The following is a 14,957-nucleotide window of genomic DNA, read 5'->3' on the forward strand; positions in this document are numbered from 1 at the left end:
CTTATTCGGTTTATTCATTTATCTTTGTTTAAATGTTAACTTCATCCAATATATTTCCTCCAAAATCTCTTAGAATAATAAAAACAAAATCACAACAATAAAATAATCAGCAAAGTCCACAAGATGTAGATGTGGACGTTGAATATCACGTGATCTCTTACGTCATACGCCAGAGGTGCATCTTTTAAACTTCTCTGGACTACCACAGAAGAAGCAGAGACGTGCGTGTCGGACGCTTGTGCTGTACGAAACTTTTCTCTTGAGAAAATTTATGACTTCCAGTAAATATGTCCACATCAGTCATACTGATACCACCAAATAGGAGGCATCCTCCCATGATGCCAAATGTAAGTTTTATTTAGACTCTTGGTCTTGGACGCATTCTGTATGTGCATCCCCAGCCCTCAACGGTTATGTTTGCTAACGTTGCTATTCTGTGAACACGTACTCCACAAAGACGATACAAAACCACGAAGGAATGTTATCAAGTAAATGTGTGTTAAAGCATTTTAGGAGTATAACGTGAAAGTAAAGCTATAAACTCGTTCGCCAAGGGGCTTGTGTTAGGTTAATCTGTGTACACAACAAACACAAATAGCATCATTTACTATAAAATCATTAGGTATAAGGTGGGGTAGAGTAACAGAAGCATATTCTTCACAATTTTTGGGAAAGCGTGAATCAAGTCTGTCAAGTGAATGTGCTAGAACACATACTATGTGTTGTTAAATTATAAAGTACTTCTTGAGCTATGTGATTGACAGTCCTCTTTTGTGAAATATATGTGTATGTTGTTGCAGTGTACCTTGTCCAGCATTGTGCTCAGTCATGGCCACCATGGCAGCGGGGGTGGATCTGCATTGGCAGCAGGCGGTGTAAGGAAGCGTGCCGCCTTCATGAAGTCTCCCTACTACAGGGAGAACAAGGTAAAAATGTATGTCAAAATTGGAGAAAAAAGTCCAAATATGGCAATGTGCTAAAAAGAAGTCATTCCAAAGCACCACATTTTTTCATGTGGTATTACAAACCTGATGTTGTGAGTAGTAAACACATCAGAGGCTGACATCCTTTGTTGAACTTATAGCAAATCCAGTGGTCCAAAGCTCCCCTGAAGAGGAAGCAGTCCTCCAACATCCAGCAAGTGGCAGTGGCACCCATTCCTTGTTCGGCTATCCCACATGAAGACCTACCTGCAGTGGCACCCATTCATCCCTCAGCCATTCGACATGCTGACCTACCAACAGAGACATCCATTCCTGCCTTGGTGATCCCACATGATGACCAACCGACTGAGACAACCATTCCTTATTCAGCCAGCCAACATGCTGACTCGCCAACAGAGACACCCACTCCTCACTCGGCCATCCATGTTGACCTACCAACAGAGACACGCATTCCTCCTTCAGCCATCCCACACGATGACCTACCAGTGGCGTCAATACTGCCTCGTGTCCCACTGCCCCCCATCTCCTCTTCATCTGAACCACTGACCATCCACAACCTCCCAGTGGAGGAGTACCAACGCATCTATCATGAGGTGGTGGATGCCAAACTGAGGTATGTTTGGCTTCAGAATGTCAACTTAACCAACATGTTTTGTCACTATTACAAGCGTTTATTCATTTAACGTTGACATTGTTTCTGTCGTAGGTCAAAGAAAGGCCGGACCCGTCCGTACAGCCTTGCGCTGGGACATTCCATCAAACAGAAGCTGTGGGAGCGTCTGTGTCGTCCCACGTTCACAGAAACGGTGGATAAGGATGGTCGTGTGCATATCACCCCCTCATACGGTGTTGGAGTCTCCACTCCTCTGTATCATGTTGATATTTCACTTGAACCCAAACCTCAACACCCCAAAATTGTAAAAAAAGAAAATCATAACATGACGAGAAGATTGAGTTGTCTAGACTTCAGCACATCTGCTGGCTGCACGTGAATCCAGCTAGAGCAGGGGGCCGAATGCGAAAAATCAAAGGATGCGGGGAGCCACTTTGATGTTTTATGTATTTTAAAATTGTGTAAAAAGGCAAAAAAAAAAACAAAACCAAAAAACTTTATCCATATTTAAAGACAATACATTGTTTTATTATTAGTTATTAGTATCAGCAGGTCAGGTTTGTCTCTTTATATTTAGCATTTTTGCTCTATTTTTCCCATTGTAATAAGTTTATTTCTAAAATGTGCCACGGGCCACTACAAAACAACCTGCAGTCCACAAATGGCCCTGGGCCGCACTTGGGAGAACACTAAGCTCGAGTATGTTTTAAAATGTGTATATGTATATACAGTACTCTCTTCACCAAAAAACACTTATATTTCCTGCTGCACTTTAGTAAATGTACTGTAACTGTGTTTAGTGTATGTCCAGCTTCCTGAGGCTCAGCATGGTCAACATCTCCTTGCTGTGTACGATGACAGGGAAGCATGGACTAAAATGTCTCAGCTCCATGTCTTCTCCTGGAGGTAATGTATTGATGTCTCAGGAGAAGATGGCTGACAGTCACTTGTTTTAACTCCTGGATGCTGACATTTTGAAACCTCTCTTGTGAATGTTGCTGCTTGTGTGTATAAATAGATATCACTTTGGACTTCTCAGATGAGGATATGAACTGGCTGAGTCACACATGCAACTGCAACATCAAAAAGGTACCATTGCTGTCTTGACACCGTGATAAGAAAATGCCAACGCTATGTTGTGATGGCTTTGTCACCAAGTAGCACAATGATGATCACCTTTTTACAGATGCATCAACCTAAGCATCACCCAGCTCTTCACCTGCTTGCACAAATGAGCCTCTCCCATTTAAAAAAAAAAAAAAAAAAAAGGCTTAAATTGCAACATATGAATTTTAACATTCGTAAATACTATAAATAAATAGTAGGCTTAAAATCAGGTTGTCTTTTTCTTCTGTGTGTCTTCTGACCATATATGCTTGTCCAATAATCTACCAACAGCACAGGAACATTTGATGGATGGAGGACAGTTTTGTATAACAAGTAGGCTTCGCTACACATCCTAAAATAAAGACTGGAACTCTGCTGATAATCCGTCAAAGGGGGTTGTAAATTTGATCATTTGGGTTTTCTTCAGTGAATATGCTAGTCTGGCGTGATGTTGCTGTTAAAATGTGACTGTAATGTCGGCGATGCTTGTGTTGCCAACGTTTGTGTCCTCCTCTCCCAGTCCCTCTTGGGACATTGTTGTATGTGATACATGGCATCTATTACGTTCATCGTTGGGAGTAACAACGTTATTGTTTGCCAGTGACGGATAATCAAATGAATGACGATTTCAAACGTTACGTCGTTACCTGACACTACAATGTGGCACATTCTCATGCGCACATAAGATCAACGATATGGATGACGCGTCAGTCGCTGTTGTTCAGTACTACTGCACAGGAAACTACATAGCTAGTCAACAAAAGCTGCGGGTGCTGACTGAGGAAAACACTGCCCCCTAGAGAATTGCAAGTCACAAGCTCAACCCTCTAAATCTTGTGAAACATCACTCAACGGCACAAACAGCTAAATCCAAGTTTTTCTACATATTTGAAGGTTTTCAAAAAAGTAACAGTAATTAATTTCCCTGGTAATTACATTTATGACGGAGTAGTTTCATGACTAATTACAGTGTAAAACGTGGATAATGTGCACAACTGTGCTTCTTCAGAACACACACGCTGTCGGCAACAGGTGTGGACAAACATAACTCATTAACATTAAAGCCCCAGACACACAAACCAGTGTGTTCCTAATAGGGCTTACTAAAAGTACTTTTAAAGTGTCTAAAGTCCAGCATCAAGGCTTTGAATACACTATTGTGGGACCTTAGAATTGTTGAAAGACAGGGTAATATGGGACCTTGAAAGTTTAAAACAAAAGCTGGTGGTGAGCTAAGGCTTTTTCACAGTACAATACAAGCAAATGAGCTCCAGCCACCCCTTCACAAGCTACTTTTCTACCTTAATGTTCACACTAGTAGGTAATCTACAAAAAAATTGACACATTGTGTATTATTTTCCTCACAAAATATCCTGCGAAATCTTATGACCTCTTTAGCTCAGAAAGAGGCGGGACATAAAGCACAGTGGGTGTTGGCATTGGACAAGGTCATTGGACATTTTGACCCAGTAGGGGGTGGGGCGCTGTTGGAGGATGCAGGTGAGAAGAAGAAATAGCAGCACAGCATGAGCAGGGCTGTGTGTGTGTGTGTGTGTGTTTGTGTGTATAGCAGCATGTCAGTGTGCACTGTGTCAAGACTGCTGTCAGTCACTCATCCATCCAGCTGACTAATTGGCTCCTTACCCTCGCTCTCTCTCTTCCTCTCCCTCTCTTTCTCCTCCCTCTATCCCTCCCTCCATCAGGCATTGCTCCTAACTGCGTGCCGGAGGCCAAAATGCAGATGAGGCCTGCCTCGCGTCAGGGGGAGCTTCTGCTCTGCTTAATTATCTGAGAGTGTGTGTGTGTGTGAGTGTGAAAGAGAGAGAGACAGCGTTAGCTTATCGGTTTACCGGCCCACACACACACACTCACACGCACAGTTTTCATAGCTGCTGTTGCTGCTATGCTAAACAGCAAAGCATCCTGGGAATTGCAGTGACAGCTCATTTTGGTTTCCTTGCAGTCTATGTATGCCTCCCCCTTTCTATGCACACCTTGACACACACACACACACCTCTGTCTTTTTCCACATAGTGCTCATGGGAACAGGTCCAGGGCCTGTCACCAACCTCCCCCCCCCCACACCTCCACTCCCTCCCACCGCCTTCACCGCCATCACCATTCCACCCTCCCCTCACGGCGGCGGTGACAGGGCTTGTTGACAAACGCCAGCAGTCATCAGGGCACCATGGGAAATCTTCTGCCACCATTTTGTCAGCAGAATGACAGAAGTTGTTAATGTCTCGCCTCTCGCCCTGACACGAGACGTGGCGGCTGACAGACTCTGACACACGCGTACACACACACACACACACACTCACACGCAGCAGTGCACAGCCATCTCCAGTGACACACATGCATGTATACATACAAAACAATCTGCTGCTACACACACCCTTTATGACCCCCAATGCTGCACTCAGTGTGTTATTTACTGTGTGAGACTGTTAATGAGGGTGTGTGTGTGTGTGTGTGTGTGTGTGTGTCTCCTAATGACTCAAGAGCACTGTGAGGGAACACTGTCTCCATCCAAACACTGATCAATAACATTTACAATCCCGACAGGAGATCGGGTCCATCCAGCAAGGCTAACTGTCCGTTATAGGAGCATGATGAACTCCAGACACACACACACACACACACACAGACACTGTATACACAAACAGCTTCTCTGGACAGCCAATTACCGCTCCTCATAATCCACTTGGTTCACACCAAGCTGCAACACCCACCTGTATCTGCTTGATGCAAGCAACACATGTGAGTGCAGAGGATGACAAAGTTCCCTGTAGAATCCACACAAAAAAAGCCTCGCTGTCTGAAAGAAATGCCTTTTTAATGAAGCGTACGCAGCAGGATGTGTTCAAGCGTGATACAAATTGCAGTGAAAGGAAACTATAAATACCCTCAATGGTATTGTGTGGTTTTGCGGACAAAGTTTTGCAAAATGAATAGTTTGTGTTTGTATTTATCTCACAGGGCACAGATTTGTTTTGGTGTTTTGCTGTTTGTTACACAGTATCTTGCCAAAGCCATCAAGTGCTAAAGTGTGGGTTTTGTTTGTGTGCTTGGTACTTGCCTTTTCATCAGAAATATGTAACGTTCGCCACAGAAATGATCGCATTTGTGAGCTTTTCACAGGGAAAGCTCATGTGAAATGCATATGGTGAAAAGTCTTTTGGATCTGTTTTATCTAATTATGCCCTCTTTTGATGATGAATATGTACTTCCTTTTCAAGACTCCTTTTTGGAAAATGTTTTTTTAAGACAAACGTTTTACGAAACAACTATTTCTTAGATGCTTGACTGTTGTTTGATGACCGCTTCCTTGATCGTCAGTATCTTAAAATTAGCATCATAATTCCTCCTATGTTGTTTGCTGGCTTTCCAGCAAGTTTCTGTGTTGAGGCTGCCCCCTCCAGGTAAGTCATTTTGGTTTGAAGTTGCCATTTTTTGCAGAGTTGGTATTTCCAGTGTCAGTATTTGAACTAACACAGTTCTTCTCAAATACTGGGGCGGGGCGCGGTGAACTGTTAGGGGGCGGGCAGTGCTTTTAATGTTAGTGCAGACCTGCCAACATGTACAAGTTTATTGTACTCAACATGCAGTTTGACTCTTGAATACACTTTTAAGCTTCAGAGTTCTCCATTTTGTTCCATTTTCCTGGTTTCAATTTCGAGTTCAAATCGGGGGGGGGCATAAAAACATTTAATTAATCATTGAAAACCACTGAGCTAACTCCACTTTGGGAATTTTCGTAGTTGCTGCCAAAATTGAATCGGGTATGCTAGACAGATGGGCAGTGTTACATTGTGAAGGTTTTCAAGAGAGCAGACCTGTTATCTTTGTGTTATTCTCACACTTTGACCGTGATTGACATTTTTGCCTTTTTTCTGATATGTTGCGGAGCGAACCACTAATTGTTTGTGTTTGGTTCATATTGATTTGTTCCGTCTAGGGCGGGGGCCTGCAACCTGCGGCTCTTGTATCATTTTTGCTGTGGCTCCAGCAGATTTATGCTTCTGTGTAGTCACTACGCCATCTCTTCTGACGCCGTCATGAACCTTTCAAAGTTCCACCAAAGTGCAAGCGGCGGTGTTTTCTGGTGAGGCAACTCGGTGAGAGACCCTGATGCTGAGTATTTTGCTTGTTAGCTTCCTTTGTTGCTAATGAACAACGGCAGCTCAAGTGACACGGAAAGTGGAACTGGAACTGATACATGGGTTACAACGCTTTTATTGCAAATGTTGATCCGAAATCGGTGGAGAAGGCTTAAGAAACAGGTGTGGCTCTTCACTCTGCCAGGAAGTCAAAGGAATTGTCCACCCCCAGAATCATAATGGCACCCCCTGTCTGTTTGTCATCCTACGTGAACCAGGAAGTAGCCTGCTGGCTAACGCTAATGGTCGACTGACACAGTGCTGTGTACAAAACACCTCTGATAGACAGCTAGCATGCTATCAACTCAAGTGCGTGACGTGAAGTGAAACCCACGCGCAGAGCAGGTGCGCACACTCGAGCAGGTGCGCGCATAAGCCAGAGAAGACGAGATGAAAGCGAAGACTCTGCTACCCCGCTTTCCCTCCGCAACGCCTCCCCCTAAAACCCACCCCACGTGCATCCCGCACCCTCCCCGCGCGCTCACCGAAGTAGATGTGTAGATTTGTAGTGACAGCGGCTGGTGCCTTCGCCAGTCATCCCCCATAAAAGGTTGTGCGTGATCAAAGGCCCACTGAGGCAGGGAGGCGGCCCGCCATGTCGACGCGTGTCTGCGTGTCTCCGGTGTCTCGCAGGGTTGAGGCGCTTTTTTGAAGCTTTAAAAACACAAAACCTCGCCTGTCTCTCTCCCCGCTATTTACATTTGAGCGGCGTTTTGCCTTGGCGGTAAAACATTGGTTTTATTCCCTCCGCCTGCAGCCGGTGACAGGCTCGGCTGCATAATCGACTCTCGAGTCAAGCGTGGCTTCAACTGGAAGAATTAAATCTTTAAATACATTTTAAACGGAAGTGTCTGTCTGAAGTTATGTTAACAAGGCCCCAACCTGAGAGCAGACTCCCTGGCGGGCGGTGTAAAGCGAGGAAATGTTGATATAAACGCAACCATCCTCCGTGAATTAGACAAACACTGGAGCGGCTGAAGCACAGCTTTCCCCAAATATCATCCTTCTCTATAAAGCCACCGCAACTTTTTAAAGTCACCTGCCATTCACGCCCCTAGCTTTCCATATTCATGTTGTTTAAAACATCACCAGGAAGCCTGAGCATCCTTTTTTACCACCTCATTAACATCAGTCAAGTAGTCAAGAGGCAGACAGCAATATTCACCATCAATTAATTGTGCAGTCACTGCTGACACATCTTGGTGCAGAGCCTGCATGCCAAAAAAAGAAGAAGGCTCTGCACATTTGAAATCAGGATTTCAGTAAACACCCACCCAACCCCCTTCTCTCTCTCCTCCCCAAAATTATTGGTTGGCCCATCTGCAACACAAAGCTTTGCCATACATTGATCTTATTCTTTGTTGTTTGCTGAATAAAACATGACCATCATCTTTATGCAGATGATGGTCACATGGAGGCAACCATTTAGACGCTTCCTGTACTGTACTGTAGACGGGTATGATAAAGCAATATTCATCGTTAGGAATTTAGCTGATGTTATGAAGTAGCAATAGAATGGATTTTGCCTCTTGGTAGCACCTAGTGATGAGCGATACCACGGATTTAGTTTCCAACCCGATACCGAGTAAAATTCCGGCTGGTAGCGGGGATACCCATCCGATACCTTGTGCAAATTCACCTAATGTGTTTGGTCAGTTATAAAAAGGACTGTATTTCATAGCATAGAATAAAGAATACAATACATTTAAGTCATTTGTCAGTTTAAGAAATTATTAAAACATATGTATATGTACTTATGGGCAGCCTAGTGGTTAGCATGTTTGTGGTTAGCACAGTCAGGAGATGGGTAAGATCTGGATTCAAATCTTCGCTTGGGCATCTATACAGGTATATGTATGGGTTTTCTCAGGGTACTCCGGTTTCCTCCCACTTTTAAAAAAACATGCATGTTAGGTTAATTGGAGACTCTAAATTGTCCATTGGTATGAATGTGAGTGTGAATGATTATGATTGGTTGTTTATATGTACCCTGTGATTGGCTGGCTCACAGGGTACCCAGCATACCCCCACGACCCTAGTGAGGATAAGCGGCATAGAAAACAGATCTATGTATATTTATGTAGCAGGGTACTGGAAAACTGTCATCAGCGTGGAATAATGGTAAAATAAAAACATTGGGTACTTGATCTGTATCATCACATTTAATTCCAACAGTTTGTAAGAAAAAATATTCTAACATGTACAGACATTAGCATAATGTTAGCTCATCTTCAGGACTTAACTTTGCTATGATACATTGGACTCAAAGAGTGGACATGATGCTCGTGCAAGTGCGTAAATCCAAAGAAGGCAACAAGCATTTCACCGCTATAAATTACCAGCCATTTACACAATGTTGTTCTCGCTTGGGCTCACACACGCACACACACACACACACGTAGACCGACTCCTTTCTGTCAAGGCATCGTGGTGCAAATATATACACTCAGTCGTCTGGCTGTTAGTGTGTGTTCTTGTGATGAAGCTAATAAGTGGCGATCATTTCCATGCTTTACTGTGGGTAGGCTTCAATCACCATGGCGTGGCCCTGGAAAAACAAACATGTCAGGAGTCAACAGAAAGATGAAGCTGATGACTGATGATCTGCAATGACTCACCTGTCCTCCTGCAGCGCACGCCGCCAGCAATCCGTACTGTCCTCCTTCTTTCTGGAGTCTGTGTGCAACTGTGGTGACCAGTCTGCAGCCAGTGGCGCCGAACGGATGACCCAAAGACAGAGAGCCTCCCCAGTTGTTGAACTTCTCCATAGGAGGAGTACCCACCTTGAAGGAGATATTAGGTACGTGTCAAGACAATACTGATTACAGGATAAAGACAACAACAAAAAAAAGGATTTACCTTTGATTTTCTGCCCATGTATGTCTGGGCGAACCAGTCAGAGTCCATCGCTTTCAGATTTGCCATGATCTGACCCTGGAACACAAACACAGGCATGCAGTACAGCTGCTTCGTTAACAGACAAGTCAAAAGACAACTAGAAATTACAATTCCTAAATAAATTGCATGTGAATTCTGAGAAATGCCGTCATCAAGACATTAATTTAGAATACATAAAAAGCATATATCATATAATCTGATTGGAATCCAAGTAAGTGCAATGATCATCCAGCATACCCAGCGTCATTGCTGCATCACGGATACTACAGCTATCACAATCCTGTTCACAAAATATTTAATAACTTACTGCAAACGCCTCATGGAACTCAAAAACATCAATGTCATTCATGGTCAAGCCAGCACGTTCCAGAACCTTGGGTGTACCGTATGTTGGCCTGAAAGGATCAGACAGCAGTTTTATTATCTTACATCACAGGAAATATAAACTATGAAATAGTGCAGACCTGCCAAACTCAAAGACGTGCTAGGAGTAGTCCTCCCCCGCCAACTTGAAAAATAAAAAAAATTCAGGGCAATTTGATATATATTTTTTTACATTCTCTAAAAAAAAAAAAAAAAAAAAAAAGCTAGAAAAAAATGATACTTAAAGAAAAACTTTCAGTTATTAATTATTAAGTGTTTTGTTATATTATGCAGTTTGCTCTATTTTCCCCCCATTTTTAATGTTTATTTTATTTCTACCATTTACCACGGGCAATGACACAATGAGCCACGGGAGACAAAGGCCTCTGGGCCACACTTTGTATACCCCTCCTTTTAAAGCTCTTCATTGTGGGTTCCGTGACGTCAACTCTGAGCAAGCACAGCTGTAGTTGACTAACTTGTTATCTTCCCGTCATGAGCAAACGATGGTAATCGAAGAGAAAAGGGGAGTATTATTTACAGCTGGAACTAATTTAGGTGTGACAACATTGGTGCTATTTTGATATCATTATATTTGTCCAAACAAATGTACCTTTAGTTGTACCAGGCATTAAAATGAACAACAAACAGAAGAAACATTGGACAATAAGGCAAACGCAGAGGTGGGCTGTCCGCCCTGTGGATGAGTCATATACACATACACTAAATAATGTTCTACACAGCGACCAATCAGCATCATCAGGGATTTTTTGGGGGGGGTTCATGCTACGCGCAGAGACTGATAGCGTCGTTATGCTCCAGCATCACAGCGCTGGTGAAACGCATCAAAATGCGTACCTGAGAGCACCAAAGCGTGCAAGCTTATTCAAGGGTCAAAATGCACGCCATCTACAAAACATGCGTACATGTTGTCCGATCTGCTAGTGTGCTGTAAGAAAAATATTCATTCAGTCCTTCATTTTCAGGGTCACAGGTGAACCCAGTAACAGGGGCATATATAAAACTATTCACACTGATGGATGATTTAGAGTCTCCAATTAGTCGACCGTGGATGATTTCTCGGTACAGTGATAGGAAGAATAGACTCACCCCAGCAGCAGCTGATCTTTAGGATCCTGAGACACATAAACAAAGTCTCTGCAAGGACAAATATGAGAAAGTATCAACAAAGTGTCAATTTGGGGAAAACTAGCTAAGCAAAGAAGAGGCACAATTACCTCAGGTAGGCTTTAGGCTTGTAGCCCATCGCCAGAGCTTTCTCTTCAGACATGATGAGCACAGCAGAGGCACCGTCAGTCTAAAAGCATGAATAAAGCACATTGATGTTTGGCAAGAAAACATGGCTAGGCCACACAGAGGTGCACCAAATGTGCTTACCAAGAAGGAGGAGTTGGCGGCGGTGACTGTGCCGTGAGGCTTAACGAAGGCAGGTTTCAGTTTGGCCATCTGCTCCATAGAGGACGGACGAATGCCATTATCCTTGGACACAATGTCCCGGCCTGGAAAGACACAGCATATGAATGCTGTTACCGACCGAGCCTGGCCCTTTAAGAAGAATTGAATTGTGGGAAGCTGAGTGTCTCTCTCCTTCTTCCCTCTCTCGTCTGTCTGCACCTCCCATTGTTTTTTGCGTCCTGATTGAGTGACAATGGTCTACAGCCAATCTCCTTCATGCCACCATGTCTCCTGTATCATTGCTAGCTTGTAAATTCTTGGGTTCGTCGGAGGACGACTACAGCAGTATGTTTTAACGAGGATACAAAAACGCTACAGGACAGCGGGACGGCGCCAGGACGAAAAGGCACGGTCACGGCAGTGAAATACGCGCGAGTCACTTAATTTCTTGTGTCACTTATAAGTTGATCATTAAAATTCAAACGAATGTTTAAACAAGAGAGAAATGTGAGAAAACGTTAATGCCTGTCTGTGAAAAGTGTATAAAGTGTATGGTGGGGGGTTTTACAGCCTTAAAACATATAATGAAGTTGGCTACTTTGCGGATTTCACTTATTGCGGGCTATTTTGGGAACGTATCTCCCGCGATAAACGAGGGAACACTATATTAATATTACTATGATTATTATTATTATCATTGAGAAATGGTGCATGCTACACTGTTCGAGTTCAAATCTATCATATATACACATGAGGTTGATGTACAATGTTCACCTGGCACTTTAAAGGAGATGACATCCTGCAGCAGACCCGCTTCCTCCGCCTTTTTAGCAAGAGAGTGTGACCGCAGAGCAAACTCATCCTGCTCCACTCTGGAGACTCCAAATGCAGCAGCCAGACGGTCAGCGCTGTGGCCCATCGTTTCAGCTGTGGAGAACTCTGCGACAGCAGGAAGCTACATACACATATAGCAAATACAGAAAGGTGTCATATTATAAATACATATCCAGGATGTACTGTAGATGTGTTTAGTGGATATGAACCTCTGGTGAGAAGTGTGCCATGCGGATGCTGCCAATCAAACTGAGCCTCTGGCCGAGGGTCTTAGCCTTGTTGAGTGACAGCATGGTCTTCCTCATTTTGCGGCTGTGACGGATAGGAACGTCGGACATGAACTCGACTCCGCCTGCCACAACGACATCACACTGGCCGGCAGCAATTAGACCAACAGCTGGACAGAAGACAGGGAAACGTGGCAAAAAACAAGAAAAATGGGATACATTTCTGTTCGAGGATTGGGCTCTCCTGCTTTCAATCTTGGTTTTACACCATCCAACATCTCCATTCATATACACTTGAGATTATTTAAGGTTTTTTTCCCCTTCATCTCATTTTGTCATTTGGAATTTGAAGATTTTCAAGAAGCCCTGACATACCCGAGGTCATTGCCTGGTTGGAGGAGATGCAAGCCATGGTGACCGTGTGAGCTGGGATCTTGTCAGAGAAGCCTGCTCCGAGTGCGGCCTGAGTAAAGCACGACATTGATTAACGACCCGGCAGCAGCCCTTGGTACGTTTAAAATGTACATGTCTGTTTTCATACCTCTCTTGCCACATTGCTTGTCTTGACTTCCTGAATGACCGTTCCATAAATGATGTAGTCCACAGCATCTTTGGAAATACCCGTCTTGTGCAGCAGACCCCTATTAAAAAATAAAACAGCATCATATCAGCAACAGACGCTTACAGTATTCTCTACCATATAGAGGCTGATACAATTGCTTGCTATGACAAAACATTTGAGACTGGACCTCTATAACTCTTAACGCACTCACTGTAGCGCTGCTCTGGCCAAGTCATGAGGCATGAGGTCAGCGTACCTGTAAATATACAACAAGTCAACTTGAAGCTACTGAGCTCACTTGTCTGACTAAAACTGTGTTAACAAGTAAAGACGTACGTAGTTCCAGACACCAGGAAAGGGGTTCGTACTCCTTCAACCAGCACTATGTTCTTCACACCAGGGCGGGCCAGTGTCTTCTTGCTTTTTGTCTGAGCTGGGAAAACAATCGCAAAGGTTAGCACAGTAGCACCATCCATCCTCATGGCTGTAATGTGGAAGCAGCAGTTACCTTGAGCCTGCAGCTCAGCCGTCGTACCGAGGGATCGTGCAGCTGAAACAAAGATAATCCACTTCAAAACCAAACAGGTGGCACAATAGCACCTCCACTGATGTACTTTGGAACAATTTGTAATGTTAAGTGTTATACTTACCAAACTGCACAGCCCATTTCGGGCTGACAGGTGAGCGACGCACTGACTTTAGTAGCATAGAAGCCATCATTTTCTGCAAAGGAAGGCTAATTGTAACATTGCAGTCAAATGCACGGGGTCTTAAAGCTGCTGCCAACACACGACAAAATGCGTGGCTGTATAAATCAGAAAATAGTTACCAAAAACAACCAACATCTGTTGCAATAAATATAACTCCATATTTTTAAAAGGTTTTGTACAGTCGGAGTTTTCAGTTGTTTAGAGCAGCGCTTGATGTGTTTCTCCATATACAGTTAATTTAAATGTATATGTACAGCAAATATACATAGTCATGATTCCATATTTGCTTTACCGATGAACTAAATAGTGGCTATAGCAGGTCACGTGGTTTCGTGTGCCAACATATAGAAGAACTTGGGAAATTACGTTTCGCCCGAAATAAAGCAATTTATTTAAATGATGCCACGTTTAATGTCACTCGCGTCATGGATGAATAAAACACATTTCATTGACGGTCACCCAGTCAACTCACTCCGTCTATGACCCTTCACCTAGATTTGCTAACCTGACGACGTGCCACCCGCTTCACACTAAAAATGGGGCCAGAAGTATTTCAAGGTCGTATGTTTAAATCAGTCAGAGTATACCCAACATGAAATACAAATATCAATAATAAATATTTCATTCTTTAACTTGACTGAGACTAAGCTGACTGAGAGTGTTAGCTTGTTGCCAACATTCATTTTATCGTAGTTTCCCACTCCGTTTTGGAACAGTTTGTCAGGCGATCATAGCACACTTGAAACATTTGCAAAACTACGTATTAATCATGTTAATTACAACGCGCTTACCTGTAATTCAAGTACGTATTCACAGAGGCTGCTTCCCTGTCAAAGGCTTGGCCGTGCACAACTCAGCTGGACTACAAAACCCGCTCATACTGTAAAGGACCCACGTCTTTTTTAGCTGTCCAAGTATATGCCAGTGCAAAAATACTCGTCACCAGTGTTTTGACAACGCAACTGTTTTGTTCTGCTACTTTTACCATTCGTTTTTAGTGATGTAAACGTCATAAAGTATTTTTTCTATCTTAACAAAGTTTACTATTTTGGTATATGACAATTTTTGTTCTGGCGGTATTTTAGTAGACTATAAAGGGCCTTTCGTCATTCAACTTTTCTAA

The 14,957-nt window shown here is 43.4% G+C and overlaps 2 protein-coding genes across 2 annotated transcripts; one reads left to right on the forward strand and one right to left on the reverse strand.

Annotated features, from left to right (window-relative positions):
* Positions 1–202: 202 nt before the first annotated feature.
* LOC129172629 (uncharacterized) lies at positions 203–4,890 on the forward strand. Its single transcript, XM_054762584.1, has 7 exons — positions 203–347; positions 801–926; positions 1,085–1,557; positions 1,651–1,750; positions 2,358–2,463; positions 2,576–2,646; positions 4,699–4,890. The coding sequence occupies exons 1-7, from the start codon at positions 288–290 to the stop codon at positions 4,888–4,890; spliced, it is 1,128 nt and encodes a 375-aa protein (XP_054618559.1). The 5' UTR covers positions 203–287.
* A 4,083-nt stretch (positions 4,891–8,973) lies between these two features.
* On the reverse strand, positions 8,974–14,710 carry hadhb (hydroxyacyl-CoA dehydrogenase trifunctional multienzyme complex subunit beta). The gene is made up of 16 exons (XM_054761752.1): positions 14,626–14,710; positions 13,775–13,847; positions 13,633–13,674; positions 13,461–13,557; positions 13,336–13,380; positions 13,104–13,203; positions 12,938–13,025; positions 12,545–12,732; positions 12,276–12,456; positions 11,484–11,605; positions 11,324–11,403; positions 11,196–11,243; positions 10,030–10,117; positions 9,684–9,758; positions 9,443–9,607; positions 8,974–9,372 (listed from the first exon to the last, which is right to left on the reverse strand). The coding sequence occupies exons 2-16, from the start codon at positions 13,842–13,844 to the stop codon at positions 9,337–9,339; spliced, it is 1,425 nt and encodes a 474-aa protein (XP_054617727.1). The 5' UTR covers positions 13,845–13,847; positions 14,626–14,710; the 3' UTR covers positions 8,974–9,336.
* Between the last annotated feature and the right edge of the window lie 247 nt (positions 14,711–14,957).

This window comes from Dunckerocampus dactyliophorus, chromosome 19, assembly GCF_027744805.1.
Source record: "Dunckerocampus dactyliophorus isolate RoL2022-P2 chromosome 19, RoL_Ddac_1.1, whole genome shotgun sequence".
NCBI classification, from domain to species: Eukaryota; Metazoa; Chordata; class Actinopteri; order Syngnathiformes; family Syngnathidae; genus Dunckerocampus; species Dunckerocampus dactyliophorus.